At 40.5% G+C, this 18400-nt stretch overlaps 2 protein-coding genes across 3 annotated transcripts in view; one reads left to right on the forward strand and one right to left on the reverse strand.

The window, feature by feature from the left end:
• Nucleotides 1–732: 732 nt before the first annotated feature.
• ift140 (intraflagellar transport 140 homolog (Chlamydomonas)) overlaps nucleotides 733–18400 on the reverse strand; it is a 28425-nt gene continuing 10757 nt past the window's right edge. For both annotated transcript variants that reach the window (XM_085169581.1, XM_085169582.1), the window contains 12 exons: nucleotides 5043–5220; nucleotides 4487–4677; nucleotides 4280–4375; nucleotides 4068–4200; nucleotides 3733–3873; nucleotides 3510–3638; nucleotides 3160–3342; nucleotides 2865–3068; nucleotides 2468–2680; nucleotides 2127–2293; nucleotides 1840–1981; nucleotides 733–1682 (listed from right to left, as the gene is read on the reverse strand). In XM_085169581.1, coding sequence (XP_085025707.1) covers nucleotides 1503–1682; nucleotides 1840–1981; nucleotides 2127–2293; nucleotides 2468–2680; nucleotides 2865–3068; nucleotides 3160–3342; nucleotides 3510–3638; nucleotides 3733–3873; nucleotides 4068–4200; nucleotides 4280–4375; nucleotides 4487–4677; nucleotides 5043–5220 — 1957 coding nt within the window. In that variant the 3' untranslated portion in view covers nucleotides 733–1502. The remainder of the gene's footprint in view (nucleotides 1683–1839; nucleotides 1982–2126; nucleotides 2294–2467; nucleotides 2681–2864; nucleotides 3069–3159; nucleotides 3343–3509; nucleotides 3639–3732; nucleotides 3874–4067; nucleotides 4201–4279; nucleotides 4376–4486; nucleotides 4678–5042; nucleotides 5221–18400) is intronic.
• On the forward strand, nucleotides 6077–18301 carry tmem204 (transmembrane protein 204). Its single transcript, XM_085169593.1, has 3 exons — nucleotides 6077–7476; nucleotides 11162–11317; nucleotides 17002–18301. Exons 1-3 carry the CDS (start codon nucleotides 7197–7199, stop codon nucleotides 17244–17246), a joined length of 681 nt encoding a protein of 226 aa, XP_085025719.1. The 5' UTR covers nucleotides 6077–7196; the 3' UTR covers nucleotides 17247–18301.

Consider the following 18400-nt stretch of genomic DNA (forward strand, 5'->3'; position numbering starts at 1 on the left):
CAGTACCCTTATTTCATTGTGTTACATTTCACCCCAGGATATGTTACAACTAACCCAGACTATGGGGTTAATTGTAACATTTCACTCTTTGTGTTTGAGACCATACCATGCCATGGGTAATTGTGCTGCAGAGAAAATAGCTGCACTATTTAATAGCAGAGACATGTAAATACTTTGCATTACATTTTGAATCCACTACCTTAAAAGAGCTCCAATTTACAGACAGAAATGTCAAAAATGTTACAACTATCCCCGGTCTCCCCTACAGGTAACAGTAACAATTTTATAAGCGACTCCGCTGTTTCTATTTATCCTTTATACTGTATTAATTCAGTCCCTTATCAAAGAACTACAGTACAATTCTATGGACAACGGCGCCCTCTTGAGCACACAGTTGGAATAGCTGCTCTTCTATAATACTTCAACAATCTAGCTTAACAACCCAACATAGTACCATACGCTCATTATATTACATCATAACTACTGACAGGGGATTATGCTAACTCAGCTAAACATAACAATCTTATCTCTCATACACAAAAAGTGATCATGATAATTGAAAAAAATAGAAGCACCGTCGAGGTTTCTGCTACACCTTGATACTTAAAAAAGTCTGAAAAGGTTAAAACTCCAGCAGCACTTGCAACACAAAAAACAGCTTTACACCTCAGTCAGTGTGCAGTGAGCTTTTTTGCATATCTAGCTAAAACAAAAACTATGATTTCCATCTCATTTTATTTTAGGTTTTAATGGGAACTTTACAATGTATAAGAACAATGCAATTAATTCACAGTCTACGGTACTGCTAGACGTGGCCTCGTGTTATCAAAAATAGCTCCAAAAGGCTTTACAGAGATGAGTCAAGACACTGAGAAGATATTTACATTTAATACATCAGCTGAATATGAAAATAAATTGTACCAAATGTGTGTAAACCACAGTCAGACATGAGGAATAAATCAATCCCTGTAAAAACAGTCGTTCATAAAGCCACAGAGATAAATCTATAACATCATTCAGAGCCAAGTTTAGCTCAAAGGCGTTCTGCGTTCACAAAAGCTGCTGGAAAAAGGTTAAACATAGGATTTAAATTTAAGAATAAAACAGCTGCATTACATGATTTCCCTTTGCAGAGGATAGAGGTTCAATGTTCATGATATTCAGCATTTTAGAAAATGTTGCAACCTCGGCCAAGTTTGTCATATACATTAACTCCATATTACAGTTTCTTGTGTAGGTTTTTGATGTTTTGCAGCTCACACACACACACTGACCAACTGCCCTGATGAGTTTTGAACGTTTTAGTTTTCGTGTTTTCCACAGTACTCATTCAATATCTGATAGTCGAGTGCCTTTGAATGCAAACAGATGCTGTGCTCAGTCCACATAATGTGACTTTGGCAACCCTCATATCTCCCATGTAAGTTGTTTTGGACAAAACTAACTTCACAGTTATTTCCGGTCTGAAAAAGTGCAGCTATATTTGATATAGTTTCACTGGGTTAAAACATGTTTAACTCCTCCTCCACTTCGTCTTCCTCCTTTGAGATGTGTATGTTGTCACTGCGATCCATAGGTATACCAAGCTCTTTCTGCAGGGCCACTAGGCTGGCCTGGCTGATGTAGTAGCTAACATTCTGGGATGGCAACAGCTTTTGGAGCTGCTCCAGTTTACGATTGGCCTGGAAAAGAATTACAAAGGACACAAATAGAAAAAATTTAGTAGCACCAAGGATTTGTTTTTTTTAAATTGAGTTACATCATGAATCATTACAGTCCTACATTAATGTGATTAGTGTAATTTGACTATTGAAAAATCTAGAAAAAGAAGACAGTCACCAATTGGAAGTTGCCTTGCTGACAGTGGTGCTCGATAAGGAAACCAAACACATCTCCAATCCTCACAGCAGGGTCCAGCTCTGGCTCCTCCAGCAGGGCTTCACACAGCTGCACCGCCTCGCTGGCGTCCTCGCTGTACAAACTGTAGACAAATGTGATGAGCTCAAAGCTTCGCAGACGGGTTGACCCGCGCAATAACGAAACATCCATCAAAAACGACCCGTTCTATGATGAAAACCAAAACTTACGGTAAAACTGAAATAATCAAAATGAGTTCATATTCGTACCTGCGTATGTGGACAAACTTCCTGATTAAGGCGATCTTGTGCTGCAGATCAGCCAGTCGCACTTCCTGTTGTCCGCTTGAAGCGTCCTTTGCTTTTGAGAGACACTTTGATGCCTCAGTCAGAGCATCCAGAGCCTTTTCATAGTTCTGGTAATCATCAATCTCCACCTTTTAAATGATAACAAAATAACGTTTTATTGAATCATCAAAATTTATCTATAAATTGTATTTTGCTTGATGTGCTCTGATACTGAGGCAAGCTTTTTTGTTTTTTTGTTCCAATTATATAATTCAATATAAACGTCAAAACAAACCGGCCAAATGAACTGATATTTTGCTCACCTGAGCACAAGCTTCATAGAAGCCAGCAAGCAGGTCCGGTGCCCTGCCTTTAGTGTAGAAACCAATAATTGTTTTTAAGATATCTGGATCTTTACGCCAGTCTAGAGATTGGAGATAGTTGGCGGCCAAGATGAAAAGCTCTTTCTGACGACTAACATTGGCAAAGAAAACAATTTTCTCTGTGTCGCCTGACTTCAGGAGCGCCCTCATTGCCTGTTAAGAAGAAACAAAATAATTTAAGTTTTTAGAGTCACAATTATTTCGTTTCCAGTGTAACAGCATGACGCATACTTTTTTTTTCCCCTCAAGGAGACACATTAGGTGTTGCATATGTATCAGACAAGATACGTCCTATGCACAGAATTCCTAATGAGTGTACAGCACATCTGATAAATACCTTGAGTTTGTTGCCAGCCTGAGTGTATTTCTTAGTGGCCAGATGGTAATTGCCCTGCCGCATGCAACAGTCAGCGATCCTCTCCAGCAGCTCCTTGCGGGCCTCTTCGGACATATCCTTCGAATCAGGTACAGTCATTCTCTCGGCCAAATCTTCTGTGATCGTTAGGTTCTGCGTCACGCACAGTTCCAGGGCTTGGTGGTACTGGGTACACAAATGTGGAGACACAAAAGCAGGAGTTAGCACATATGAATGGATTTACGAGCAGACAGGTGATGCTGTGTCGCAGTGGTACCTTCTTGGCTGCTACCAGTAACTCCACTGACTTCTCATACTTGGAATGTGTGCTGAAGAAGTCAGAGCAGCGAGCCAGGAGGGCTGGGTCTGAGCTCTCATTGAGATCCTCTGCGATCATCTCAAGAGCACCAAACTGCTGGGTGGCAAAGGCCAGCTCTAGAGCTCTGGACACATAGCCAGCCTATAAGAAAGAAATGAATAAATATAGCCACAGTTGAAAATCTACTTCACATTGCTTACTTTAAATGTATTTAACAATACCACCGCCACCCCCTTGTGGAATGATTTACAATGCATCAATCCATTCACTGGAAAGGAAAAAAAAAAACACAGACAGCTGTGATGCACCTTGTGGTAAAGCGCAACAGCACGATCCAAATGGGAGCCTTTCTCCTCGTAGTAACACGCAGCCTCCATCATGTCCTCTGGGTTACTGAGCAGGGCCAGGTTCATCAGCTGGTCATCCAGGCCGTTCTCCTGATCAGACAAACACAAGAAAACAACGATGGGAAAAAGTCTTGCTTTATTTATAGATATATATTTCTAACTGAGGCTGCTGAAAAACCCTTACTTTACAAAGTCGTATAGCATTATTGTAGGCCTGGGCTCGTGTGTAGAAGTGAACAGCTTGTTTAATATCATGTCCCTCGTAATGCCTGGCCAGGTGGTAAGAAGCTGCTCTGTCTCCCGTATTGTTGGCTATCTCTGACGCCTAGGAAATTTCAAAAATGTTATCATATAAAAGAAGCATGTAAATTAGTCAGAATAACAATACTGTTTACAGTGGCTTACAGTGGTACAAGCCTATACATGTTTCCTAAGTACACAAGACACTATATATAAATCAGTAAACTCAAGTCTTCAAGATCAAATTCTTTAAAATTACAAGTTTACAAACTGAGTCACCTTCTGAATGTCCCCCCTGTAGCAGAAGATTCGAACGAGGGAAAGATAATCCTGAGCACACTCGTAGAAATGTAGTGCAGAATCCAGGTCTGCCTGGCTCTCCAGGTACTGGGCCCACCACTTATAGATGCTCCTGAGTTATACAGATGGAAGGACTGGTGTTTAAAAGCATTTCAGATGTTTTTAACCATAAAGGGAGAACCGGGACTTACTTGTCTTTCATTTTGTTAACATAAATCTCTAGAGATGATGTGTCGTCCTGGAGCATTCTGGGCACTTCAACTCTGTGTGTGTCTGATTTCTCATAGCTGTAACAAAAAGGATAACAATTAGTCACACTTTGTTCCTATTGTATAGTTGTTCCGACACACACGACTACATTACTGACCAAATAATAAATAAGCTTTTGTTTTCCTTACTAAGTGAGGGCCAGTGTCTTGTCGCCCATGGATTCCAGGTATTTGGCATAACTGTAGTACGTGGCGCGCAGGTGGATGCGATCGTGAACTTCAGCTGTCTCCAAAGCCTGCTGCCATTTACCAGAAGCCTGATAGAAATTGTTCAGCAGGTCATAGCGCTGACAGCTTTTGTACAAATTTTCTGCATCCTCCTGTTGGAAGACAGGAAAAGATGATGGAAAGATAAATGCTTTTGGCCCGGAAAGTCCCTTAGTCTGTGCGTGGTACAACTTAAAGGGAGGATGTGTTATTTGTAGCCAAAGCATGTGGCATTTCTGTGAGCTGGATCACAGGTTTTTTGTTTTAAAAAAGGCTAAAATTATCTTCTAGAATGATTTTATAAACTCAAGTTCCTTTTTTTTAAAGTTACCTTGTCTTTTTAAATGAAATGTAATCTTTTCTCTTATGGAGTTTTCACATTAGGTTGCAACCTAAACCCAAATACAGAAGAATAACCCTTTTTGCAATTCTTTGTTATAGTCTAGGGCGAAAATAAAAAGATTCTTTAATATCTCACCAGCATGCCGAGCTGAATGGCCAACATCGCAACTTGGGTTTCTGGTTCAGGCTCAGCCTCCGCCTCCTTTAGTGCTTTTGCTGCCCTGGCATTTCCCATATTCCCAAGGCACACGCGTGCCACATCCAGCCGGCGGGTTTTCACACACATCCGTGCCATGTTTTCCCACACCGCTTTACTACAAGAGAAAGGAGAAATGGCTTGTTTGCAAGGATGATGTGTGTGTGGCTCACTGCCTTGGCATTTTATTATTCAACAGCAAGATCAGTTATACACACATACACAAATAAGTAAATATATACATAGAAAAAAATTAAAAGTTGGTAGGTATTTAATATTTTCCACTTATGTCTGGTTCCATTTAAGCTTATATTTGATAGTTAGACTGAATGCATGTGAATATGGGGACAAACCTGACTTAAGGCTTTAAATGGTTTTATGTCACTAGGGTCAGACTTTTAGTGGTGTAGCATCATTCCAATATCAATCATAACAATGATAATGAATGTCCATCAAACAATCCTGTTTACTGATAAAAGCATAACCTAGAAATTATTACATTTTAAGATGCAGAACAGGATTTTAAACTCAAAGCAAAGGACATTCTTTAGCTTTCCTTTTCTTTTTTCCTTTTCTATGACGTAAATCAAGTCTTTTACACACACCGCATCCCCCAGTTCAGTTTCAATTCCAAATATAAGATTCCACAGCCATCTGGTCTCTATTTCCATCCCCTCCCTCCTCCTTGCTTTAGCTGATACAGATGTGGGCTGTTTATTAAAGTTAGGCAACAGGAAATACCCCAAATCTTTAGGGGCCCTGCTATAAGAAGGGAGACAAAGTGAAAAAAAGCAATAGTAATAGGTGGCAGCCAAAGTCTTACTGTTTATGGTAATAGAAAACAAAACAGGGGAAGGGAAAAATCTGAGTTATTTAAAAATGTTGAGTAGAAAATCATGTTCACAGCACTCTGAGTGGCCAGATTTAGAGAGCCAGAAAAGGAAAGACAAGAGAAGAAACAGGTCTACATTTGGCCTCTCTTCCCATCCTCTTTTCCTCTCAGGAAACACATCCTGTTGCTGGCCGACTGTGGCAGTCACTATGTTTGTTGTACATGAGAGTGCGGACTTTAGCAAACGCCCCCTGGTCTCCAGACAAAAGAATATACCGAACAGTGACGTCTAAGAGGGGGTCTTTTGGACATTCTGTCACACGAACGCACTGGCACAAACACAGGCTCATATTTAAAGTGATCATGAAGGAGGGAGCTGTTTGTTCAGTGCTTGCTACAGCTGCTAAGTGATTCCTCGGATTATGATGAACTGCAACTCCCCTGCATTTCAACTCTGACCGCAAACATTTGCAGAGAAATCGTGTGTGCGCGAGTGAGCAACAGAGAAAAAGAGAGAGTGAGAGGGGGGAAAGATAGAAGGAGGCAAAAGGGGGTGGGCTAGAGGACTTCTTGTTCCAGGCAAGCAGCAGGGGCTCTTCACGTTGAGAGACAGTCTTGGGTAGTCAAAGCAAAGCCACCTACGAGTCAGCTCCTAGCAACGCTCTCCGAAGAATCTACTTTTGTCATCTGTACTTTTCTGGAAGAAATGTGGCATTGCTGAGAAGAAGAAAAGGAAAGTCCATCTACTGCACACCTAAATAAACCAACTGCAAACCCAGAAGTCTGAGAAGTGCATTAAACAGAGCACTGGAGGGTGGAAAAGCAGAAGATAAAAGTACAAGCAAGGACTGAGATCCAAGAGTCAAGCTGCAGTCAGCCGGAGCCAGTGGAATGGACCTAGGTGCCAGTTGGATCAATCCCGACGTACCCACACTGCTGTCTGAGGAGGAGGGCTGAGGATCTGCTGCAACGACAACCGACTCCTGAATGAGGATGAATGGAGATGTCCTTTAGCTAAGCCCTAAAACAAAACTCTTGCCAAATTCACCTCTGGGTGAGCTGGGACTACACTAGCTAATAGCTGAAAGAAGAAGAAGTAGAAGGTGGTGGTGGAGGAGGTGGAGAGTAGCCAGGGGGCCCAGAGCACTGCTAGTGCTCCTGGCCCAGAGGAGAGGCGAGGGAGCTGGCAGCCCACTGAGCTCGAACAGGACTCGGAGCAGGGGCACGACGGAGGGGGAGAGGTGGCAGGTGCCGGGCATCACATGGCCTTGCAGAGGCTGGTGGCAGCAGCGGTGGCCGTAGCCCTGCTGTCCCTGGTCCTAAACAATGTGGCAGCCGTCACACCCAGCTGGGTTCTGCAGGTTCTGGAGGACGGCCGAAAGCGCAGTGTGGGACTATGGAAGATGTGCCCCAACGGTGGGGAGAGGGGCCGTGACGACCTCCAGGCTGACAGAAGGGGGCAAGGCACACAGAAGCAATGTGAAAGCATTGGTTGGGGCTCTGAGTATGCAGGCTACCAAGAATCCCGTAGCACTGTCAAATGTAAGTTTTAACTTTACTTTAGATTTTACATTCGACATCACAGCATGCTTATGTCTGCTTTAAAAAAAAGTGTCTAACCTTTGTCTTGTTAAACTTGTTGACTGATAAATTGGTACATCCTTATAAATAAAAGAAATACACTTAATGCTGCAGATATTGCTGTACTGCATATTTTTATATAGTAGTCAGTTTTGTTCTTTTTCATATGAAAACACACCTCTGAAGAATTTCACTGTTGGGGTAAAACTGACATCCATGAATTAAATCCAAGTTCCTAACTTTCAAGTTTATCCAATGTATTCAACCATCCAAAAATCTGTAGCATGTACGCCATGAAACAGTTACATTTTTCAGTCAAAGTCAATGTTACAATGGATTTATGTGCTTCTGATAATAAGCTCCAAACTGTCATTCAAGAACAAGTCTGGGAAATGCTGAAAATCCATTGGCCAGCTTTACTGGTCACTGGGCAGCGCTGCCAACTAATGGCAGAAGTGACTTACCATTCATGAAAAAATAGTAATCGTGTCAATGCCCCTGTGCTGGAAGTGTATTTTATAACCCTGTTTCCAAAAAAACAAAAACAAAAAAACTGGAATATAGGTCACAAAAGAACAGAACCCCTCCCCCCACAAAACTTCAAAAAACATAACATAGAAACCTCAACAATTTCAGAAAATCTCAGCCAATGTAGGAGTTTTATCCTTGCATGATTTCATCATCTGCAGTATAAACTGCCATAAGTAAAAGACTCAGATAATCTGGAGAAATCTACATACTTCTAAACACAGTTTTTGCATCCACAAATAAAAGTTCAAGCTTTACCACGCAAACATAAATTGAACATGAGTTGGTATTCATGTAGAGGTTTTACACTCTAACTGACCACTTAATGTATCTACTGGACTGTATGAATACATGAATGTCTTCAAGGGAAATCTGTAGATGGATGTTTCAGCGGTTGTTGTGGCTCAGGAGGTAGAGCAGGTCATCTACTAATTGAAAGGTTGATGGTTCATAAGTATGGATGCTTTGTTATCCTTGGCATGATCACAGTGTGAATGTGTGTGTAAATCTTAGATAGAAAGCAGTTAGATGAAGAAAAAGGTACTGTGTGAATGGGTGAATGAGACATGCTGTACAAAGCACTTTTAGTGCTCAAATAGAGTAGAAAAGCACTATCTAAGAACAGGTTTATTTACCTTCAGATCAGGGAATGATCAGCTGTATCTGTATATGCTCTCTCTCTCTCTATATATATATATATATATATACAGTGGGGCAAAAAAGTATTTAGTCAGCCACCGATTGTGCAAGTTCCCCGACTTAAAATGATGACAGAGGTCAGTAATTTGCACCAGAGGTACACTTCAACTGTGAGAGACAGAATGTGAAAAAAAAAATCCATGAATTCACATGGTAGGATTTGTAAAGAATTTATTCGTAAATCAGGGTGGAAAATAAGTATTTGGTCAATAACAAAAATACAACTCAATACTTTGTAACATAACCTTTGTTGGCAATAACAGAGGTCAAACGTTTACTATAGGTCTTTACCAGGTTTGCACACACAGTAGCTGGTATTTTGGCCCATTCCTCCATGCAGATCTTCTCAAGAGCAGTGATGTTTTGGGGCTGTCGCCGAGCAACACGGACTTTCAACTCCCGCCACAGATTTTCTATGGGGTTGAGGTCTGGAGACTGGCTAGGCCACTCCAGGACTTTCAAATGCTTCTTACGGAGCCACTCCTTTGTTGCCCGGGCGGTGTGTTTTGGATCATTGTCATGTTGGAAGACCCAGCCTCGTTTCATCTTCAAAGTTCTCACAGATGGAAGGAGGTTTTGGCTCAAAATCTCACGATACTTGGCCCCATTCATTCTGTCCTTAACACGGATCAGTCGTCCTGTCCCCTTGGCAGAAAAACAGCCCCATAGCATGATGTTTCCACCCCCATGCTTCACAGTAGGTATGGTGTTCTTGGGATGCAACTCAGTATTCTTCTTCCTCCAAACACGACGAGTTGAGTTTATACCAAAAAGTTCTACTTTGGTTTCATCTGACCACATGACATTCTCCCAGTCCTCTGCTGTATCATCCATGTGCTCTCTGGCAAGCTTCAGACGGGCCTGGACATGCACTGGCTTCAGCAGCGGAACACGTCTGGCACTGCGGGATTTGATTCCCTGCCGTTGTAGTGTGTTACTGATGGTGACCTTTGTTATTTTGGTCCCAGCTCTCTGCAGGTCATTCACCAGGTCCCCCCGTGTGGTTCTGGGATCTTTGCTCACTGTTCTCATGATCATTTTGACCCCACGGGATGAGATCTTGCGTGGAGCCCCAGATCGAGGGAGATTATCAGTGGTCTTGTATGTCTTCCATTTTCTGATGATTGCTCCCACAGTTGATTTTTTCACACCAAGCTGCTTGCCTATTGTAGATTCACTCTTCCCAGTCTGGTGCAGGTCTACAATTCTTTTCCTGGTGTCCTTCGAAAGCTCTTTGGTCTTGGCCATGGCGGAGTTTGGAGTCTGACTGGTTGAGGCTGTGGACAGGTGTCTTTTATACAGATGATGAGGTCAAACAGGTGCCATTCATACAGGTAACGAGTGGGGGACAGAAAAGCTTCTTACAGAAGACGTTACAGGTCTGTGAGAGCCAGGGATTTTCCTTGTTTGAGGTGACCAAATACTTATTTTCCACCCTGATTTACGAATAAATTCTTTACAAATCCTACCATGTAAATTCATGGATTTTTTTTTCACATTCTGTCTCTCACAGTTGAAGTGTACCTCTGGTGCAAATTACTGACCTCTGTCATCATTTTAAGTGGGGGAACTTGCACAATCGGTGGCTGACTAAATACTTTTTTGCCCCACTGTATATATATATATATATATATATGTAGCTGTATATGATAGCTGAGTCACATCAACCAGTAAAACAAACACACAAAAAATATATTAATATGTAAAAAAACAAGACTGAGAAACACAGCTGCCTTTTCTGGGAATGATCTTATATGAGATAGATAGAGTCATGGACAGTCTGTCCAGCAGGCTATAGACAAGATCCATCCAGCTTAGTTCCAAAGCATCTGTGATGGTATAGGGATGGAGTAGTACACAAGGCACTGGCAAAGTGCAAATGTCTGGATACTTGCGTATGATGCCATCAGGGGAGCGTTTGCTTCTGGGAAAGTTTTGTCTTTTTCAGCAAGACAATGCCAAACCACATTCTGCACATAATTACAATTCTGCAAGTATAGCAGCAGTTCTCCAGAGGAAAAGAGTCCTGAGCGTTCCTGCCTTCACACACACACATAAAAAAAATGAAACAAGACAAACCAGCTCTGAACCGCTGTGGAGCTGAAATCCTATATTTGCTTTCAAAAGTAGATGAGTTATACTCCACAGTTCAAAAATTCTTCAGTGTTTCAGAAGAAAATGTGGCAGCCTCTATGTTCTGTGTTGCTTTTGCACTAGATTTTATTTTATTTTTTTAGAAACCGTGGGTACATTTTAAATAAATTAGTAAATTGGTTTTATGGTGCCTTCAAAAAATCAGACATATAATAAAACTATCCTTTAAAAACTATTATTGCCATTTAGTTTTTCATGTGTATATTTGACTCTTTTACACCACAGTGCCAGAAATATGACACAACTTTTTCTTCTTGTCCTTCAGTGCAGTTTAACATGATGCGAGCATGTAACCTGATAGCGACAGTGGCCCTGACTGCAGGTCAGCTGATCTTCCTTCTAGGCCTGATGAAGTTGCCCTTCATCTCACACGAATCCCAGTGGTGGGAAGAAGCCATCGCTGCACTTTTCCAACTAACCAGTAAGTACCAGCATCCCCTCTTTTTAAGTGTTTTGCCATTTGCAAAGATTTAACCAAACCCAAAATTTACATATCCATGTATACAAATGCTACAGACCAAAGTTCACACGGTGTCTGGCCGAGTGCCATAAAATTGGGCTGTAATCACAGCTGGACCTGGACTGGGCAACTTTCCAATACTGAAGAAGATCAACTTCTAAGCCTCAAATGCTGCAGGAAGTTACTGTGAAAAACTTAAGACACTAGCAAATCTCATCCTTTAGGTCTACCTAAGAAAAAGTAAACCCTAATTTAAAAAAAATAATGCATCATATACCATATTTTTACTAAATGTGGATACTCATCCATATTTAAATGAAAAGTGGTCATAATAGCGGAAACAAAATCTGACTTGATAAGACTCTCCATCAATTCAGTCAAAATTTCTCAAACTTTACTTGTTTAAACCACAGACTTATTAAAACGAGAGGAAGATAGAACCTGTACTATCCTCAGGATTAACTGCAATTGGAATTAATTAGCATCTATCCATTGTCGATCCCACCATCCATCTATCCATCCACCACTATCGACATTAAGTGTCCCCTAGTATTGACTTGTCCCGGTGCCCCTGCTGAGGAAGTGTGTTGTGCGCTGCGGTCACTCAGCTGCTTGGTTTCTGAGCAGCATGAAGGGGGTCTGCTGTGGGTTTAAATTTAGTCCCAGTCCAAAATCCATGGACCAAAGCTGCAGTGAGCCAGGGAGCGACTGTCGGGCGCCAGGATATCCCTGCTCAGGACGAGGAAATGTCTGTAACTACCTGTTATGCAAACCCCTGAGCTGAAGAAGGAAAAAGAGGGGAGGGGGGAATTAACGGGAAAGACAGTTTTCGACGGGGACTGTGTGTTTGTGTGTGCACTGGCAGGAGGGGATATGTGCATATATGCTTGTGTATGTTAAGAGTGTGTTGTGGTGTGATTTTCTGTTTATAGTGAGGTTCGGTGAAGAAATGTCCTTTGGTACTCATGACAGCAGGGTGGGACTTGCCTCACTCTAGATACACTGACCTAGCTTTTATGTCTGTTTACAAAGTGTCTAAGAGTAGTTGCAAGTAAAGAATCTCCTCTTTATCTTTAGTCTATTCAGGACAAATTCCAGCGGGGCTGATGGCTTTTATCTAAAGACCTTGGTGAGAGGATTGAGGCCCACCCAGTGTTACTGCATTTTCCTATATTAGACAACAACACGAGGAACACCTCAGTGGCCAAGAGCTCATCTCACAAAAGAACGATTACCAAAGGCAGCAGCATAATAGATTTGGCATTCTAAAAAGAAATTTACAGCACACACCTACTTCCCTGACATTAAAAAAAAATAACGTTCTCTGGAAAAATCTGATCTTCCAATTTTACTCTTCTGACACAAAAAGGTTTTTATCAAAATGTAATCTTGAGCTTAGACGTTTATCAGTTCATAGTCGTTCATGGGACACGACACAAGAAAAAAAAAAATCAGATGACAAGTGTCGCTTGTATATACTGAGCTCCTTTGTTTTCTTAAAGACAGATTGCTCCAGAGAACATCTTTAACACATGGACGTCAGATCCAACTACCAAAACTAAGAAAAAAAAGACTAAAAATTCAAATTTTGACGACTGGAGCTGAAGTTAACTTGGTACTTCCAGCTGATAGAAGTCTTCTGTTTGAGTTTATTACATACATAAAAATAAACTCAACAACTGCTACACTTATATTATTTTCTTCATCATTTCATATTATTCACTTAATATTATTTTCCGATGTTTTTAAAATACACTCCCATATCCACATACACGTAACACGTGTATCAAAGCAACAATCCACTAATATTTGCTACGTGAAAACTCTGTGGCATGCAATAAATATGTCTTAAAGGCAGAAGAGCATTATTTTAACAGATCAATCCAGACCAAACAGACCTATCTGTTCTAGGCTAGGCAGATGCTTTCACATATTAGAAAATGATATGACTTCCAAATATTATCCTATGAAATATAAATTCAATATAAAAAAAAAGGCACATTTCTTTAAGCCTTTTCTTGTATGGATAACAGCAAGATGTTTCTCAAGGTCACAAACAAGGCTTGTTCTTTAGACAAACTAGAAGTCTAAAGCTCCAGTCACACCGGCCTAAAGACTTGTCAGCAACCCCCAAGTACCCACCAATCACTTGGGAAAAATGTGTATTTCCTGAATACTGGATAGATGTGTCACTAGATGAGAGTAAACTTTGATCTAATGGGTGGGGTAGTTGCACATGTAAGTCAAGAGTCATTAGATATAAGTCAGTAACATTAATCCTACACCATCCTAAGCTTGGCCGTCTCAACCAAATTTCTTGAAAATACATCCAATGTTTATTGTATTACAGCACTATGAAAAAAAACCACCTCTTATTTCAAGCCAGGCTTTCTGGTCATTTATTAAAGTGGTCTTCAGCAATAGTTCTTCATGCTTTCTGTAGCTGAAGTTTTTCTTCAGACATTGTCTGCCTTGCTCTCATTTTTACTTCAGTCCTTGCACCATACCATTTTGTTTGATTGTTTAACAGGCATAAAATAATACTTTTGCACTAATAGGGCGATTCTCAAAGTGCTAAAGGCTTAAAACTTGGCGTATTTTTAGCATGGTGAGTCTTTAAAGATTTGTTGAAACTGGACAAACAGAAGACAAAAGAAGAAGAAGTGGCCCATCGACAGCAGATGAACAGCATCTGGAAATCATGGTCTGAACAGATAAAAGAAAAACTTTCAGAAAAGACCTGAAACAGGACCATGAGAATTGCATCTGGCCCTTCAGATGATCCATCTACTGTTTACTGAAGCCTCATGAACAGCAGTGACACCTCAATGGTGTCAGTGGAAGGGAAGGAAGGGAAAGGAATAAATTGATGGCTTTTGCCAAAATACACAAGAACTGAGCTGGAAATCAGTAAAAACAGGTCTGATAGAGTGATGTATCCAAAATTTAAATTTTGGGTTGTTAGAATAGGCTCCAGCCCCCCACAACTCTAATAAGGATAAGCAGAAGAGAATGATGATGGATGGATGGATGGGTTTAAATTTCCATCTGCTAAACACGGTGGAGGATCTCTCATGGTTTGTGGCTACATTTCACCACTGGTGTTGAAGATCTTGTAAAAAAAGATGGAAATGCACACAGAAAAGTCCCATTTTGATCCATCATACAATACCATCTGGTATCACGTGGTTCAATAAATAACTGCACCTATTTCCATCGGAAAATATAAAGAAATGATGGTGGCTCAACACTTTTGCACAGCACGTAATCTGGGCCACAGTGGTAGCCCAACTAAACGAACAACAGACTAACAGTGTCATCCCTAAAACCACAAGAGTAACATGAATAATAAAAATGCCACCCAGTTTGGAACATTTTTGGAGGTTTGGACAGTTGGACAAATAAACAATTAATCAATTCTAAAAATAACCATCAGATTCAATAATAATGAAGTGACCGAGTCACAATTCCTGGAAATAAAGGTTGAAAAATTCCAAAGAAGACCAAATCATCTGAGTGTAGATAGTTATGCAGGCCTCTACCATTCATTCATTCCCCACTCCCATTTCAGCCCTCCCCCACTGAGTCACTGAATGGGGCTCACTTCTGAATGAATGGAGGTATTTTTGCCCATCGCTCCCTTTCACTGGAATGTTTTCATTTTCAGACGTGCCAAAATGCTTTACAACTGCAAGCAGAGTGTGAGTGTGTGGAATAACAATATTAAGCTGCAAAGAGCCATATCTCAGCAACATTGGCTGGTCCAGACTGAAAGCACAATAGTGGTCTTTTCACCCCGTGAGACAACTCTGGAATGTGTTTTCTGAATGGACACGGCTCTAACGTGTCAAATGTCAACACTGCAGATCACATCCCACTAAGAAGCGGGTGATTAGTGAATTTGTATGATCCGTTCACTGATTTTAAACCTGGCTCCAAAATAAGTCACATTTGTGTCTTAAAGTCTGTGGCTCAATAGATTCCTGGTGAGAAGCAAGACATCATGACAACTCCAGTAGGTCACTACTAGCTAAAAGGAAAATGCAGGGCCAAAGGAATTTCCAAGAACCAGTCACATAGCAGCATTAAGATTTTCTCTGTGACAGATTGTGTCAGATGTCCAGTAAATGTATTAACCTCGGAGCTCAGGGTGTGGCAAGGAGGCGAGGAAGGAAGGATGGAAAGAGGAAGCAGGGGAAGGAAGCTTGAGAGATAAGTCCCTGCCAGAAAAGAGGTTCACACAGCCCACCCTGGCTGGAAGCTGGACAGGAGATTATTCATTTTCTTGGATAAGGAGCCAGACAGGTTAAACATGAACAGACATGAGCAAACAGTTACATTCTTACATACACAGTGTAGTGGACACATATTGATATACAGACACAATTATCCACATCCTCACTTAAAACAATGACAACCATCTTACAGTAGAGGTAGAGAAAGAAATATAAATGAACTTCCCTCATTGGTGCCACTGACTGCTTCAGGAAACCGAATGATTCATATCCTAATGCACTAACATCCCTATTTCCAGTGATTATTTTTGGTCCCTGTATTTATACCACTGTGGATGAGGCAGGTTTTTTAGACATGTAGCATTGTTGAACTATATAATGGCTCCAGAGCACACTTGAAGGCATTGAATGAGGAAAACCCCAAGAAGTGTTGCTTTAAGACACACTGTACCTAACTGTAAAGAAGTAGGACAACAGCGGCTGTGGAGACAGTGAAAAATGTTGATACAACCAAATAAAGATCAAAGGAACAGCATGAAACTAAAGACTAAGGCTTTATAACTTCGCATGCAAGCAGGAATTCCTCTTTGCTTCAGTCGAGCTCCTGTGAATCAAAGACAGCAGGAGATAAAACATCTCAAAGGCTTTTCCAAGCCTGTATTCATGCTCTGATATTTTTCTGCTATTGAGAACTTTAATCTTGAGATCTCTGAAGTTCTTCCTCAGAGGAAACAGATTTCCCAAATCAAAGGCTGCGCACATAGCTCTGGCCTTCCTGAGCAATGCAGTGACTACAGTGATGGGGTCTAATTGTCATTTTTAAAAGCCACAGAGAAACTTCAGGTGTACATTAGGCCAAGCAGTCTCTTTCACTTGGGCTTCTAAGTATCAAAGGTAAAAAACAAAAATCGTAACTGTTGTTTTTCTTGGGTTGGCCAGTTCCAGTGAAAGGAAATCTTAATGCTTCAGCTCACCAATACATTTCCAAATTTGAGAGAATGGGATTCTTCTACCACTGCAGGTTTCATTTTATTAACTAACTGTTGTAACTAAAATGTCTTAAAACTATCCCAGAGACTCTGTCTCAACCTTACAATTAATTGTGAAAAGTCTCATCTGGTACAACACAATATTGCCAGCTCATGGTCATGCTGACCTCGATCACCTGGTTTTAATGTGCACAGGAGTTGCTAGCATTCCTGTAAACGCTTCATTTCACCAACACAGTGTTTGCACTCTGAGTCTCTCAGTAATTATGTCAAGATGAAACATGACCTTGTCTGTTTTTCCAGTGTGAAACAAGAAGCACCTCAAAATTTTAAATAAGAAAAAGCACATACTGTATTTCACTGGATCCTGATATTGGTAAATAACAGCTGACTGATTTTTTCTCTCTCTGCTCCCATGCAGGTTTTGTTCTGGTTATTGGACTTGTGACCTTCTATAAGATCGGGCCCAACACCCACCTTTCCTACTCCTGCTATATGGACATAGCAGCTTGCCTGCTGGCCACTATGGCTGCGGCTATGCTCATCTGGAACATTTTACACCGCCGTGATGACTGCCTTGCACCTCGAGTTATAATCATCAGTCCCTCACTAGCGTCACCTTTTCACCCGCGTCTGGACAATGACTATGTGGAGTCGCCTTGTTGAACTCAGGAGATCTCACATGACACGCCAGTGACAAGACCCTTCATGTTTAACTCCAGCTACGTGACAGTAATGCGACTCTCAAAAGAAGACGACGCTCCCACAACAGCTGGACTAACATACGCTTGCAATTGTATTCTATTTCTCCCATTCCAACAATAGAGATATGCTAAATATTTTTGCTATTTAGTGCACAGTTTTCACATTTTTAACTAAAGTTAATGTATAAAGCAGCCCTAGAGTTCCAGGGAAATTCAAATCCTGCATGATTCAATCGTGTATTCAAGCCAGAGTAATCTGTTAAGTAAAGAAGATGGATTAGGACTGTCTTTCATAAAACATAATTCATATGAAAAGATCAAGCTGGAACTTGACATATTTTATTAATGGTGCATTTATGAAATGGTCTCTTGCACAATCATAAATTTGAGAAAATGAAAGATGTTGAAATTATAATACTAGAATACCTCATATTTGTGTTCACTAGTTTAAAGTTTATTAAGAAATGTTATGCACATAATAATTATATATGTTACATGTAGGGAACAGAGTTTTCAGTTAGCTTTTGGACCGTGCTTTGCCAAATCAGTGACAATATTTAATTTTTTTTTTTTATAGCCAGTGAGAGATGGCATTTTGAACAAATGAAAGAAGAACACAAGGATATATTATAATGTTCCAAGAATACTTTGAAGCAAGAAAATTTAACAAAGATAAAAGACAAATAACCCACTAAACAATGTGTATGGATAATTGTGGATTCGTTTTTTTTCAATTGTTAGTAGCTATTTTGCCGATGTACTGCAACTTGTTCAGTTAAGTTCATTTTTCATGATGCTTCCTTTAAGATTCTCTCCTTGCTTTGGTACATACTCAATACCTAAATTAATATAATATATATATAAAAAATAATACCATAGCGCTATCATAAGTAGTAGTAATGACCATATCATATTTCTGCAAAAAACTCCAGGTTATTTGTGGGACTTCCACATTAAAATAATAATATACCATGTATATCATGTAAATTCAATAAATTTATTGGTAAGTATAATCAAGCAGTGGTTGTTGTCTTTGCTGCTTGGTGCCCAACATCATGACAAAGGCTCATTCATTAAAAGTTTATTTTAATGAATTACCATTTTTCTAGTGACTTT

This window comes from Neolamprologus multifasciatus, chromosome 8, assembly GCF_963576455.1.
Source record: "Neolamprologus multifasciatus chromosome 8, fNeoMul1.2, whole genome shotgun sequence".
Taxonomy (NCBI): Eukaryota; Metazoa; Chordata; class Actinopteri; order Cichliformes; family Cichlidae; genus Neolamprologus; species Neolamprologus multifasciatus.

Bases quoted from the DNA above. Each gene is read 5' to 3' on its own strand.
- tmem204 (XM_085169593.1), top strand. From the start codon at position 7,197: ATGGCCTTGCAGAGGCTGGTGGCAGCAGCGGTGGCCGTAGCCCTGCTG. The intron at 7,477-11,161 runs GTAAGTTTTAAC...CTTGTCCTTCAG, and splicing joins ATCCCGTAGCACTGTCAAAT to TGCAGTTTAACATGATGCGA. The intron at 11,318-17,001 runs GTAAGTACCAGC...GCTCCCATGCAG, and splicing joins TGCACTTTTCCAACTAACCA to GTTTTGTTCTGGTTATTGGA.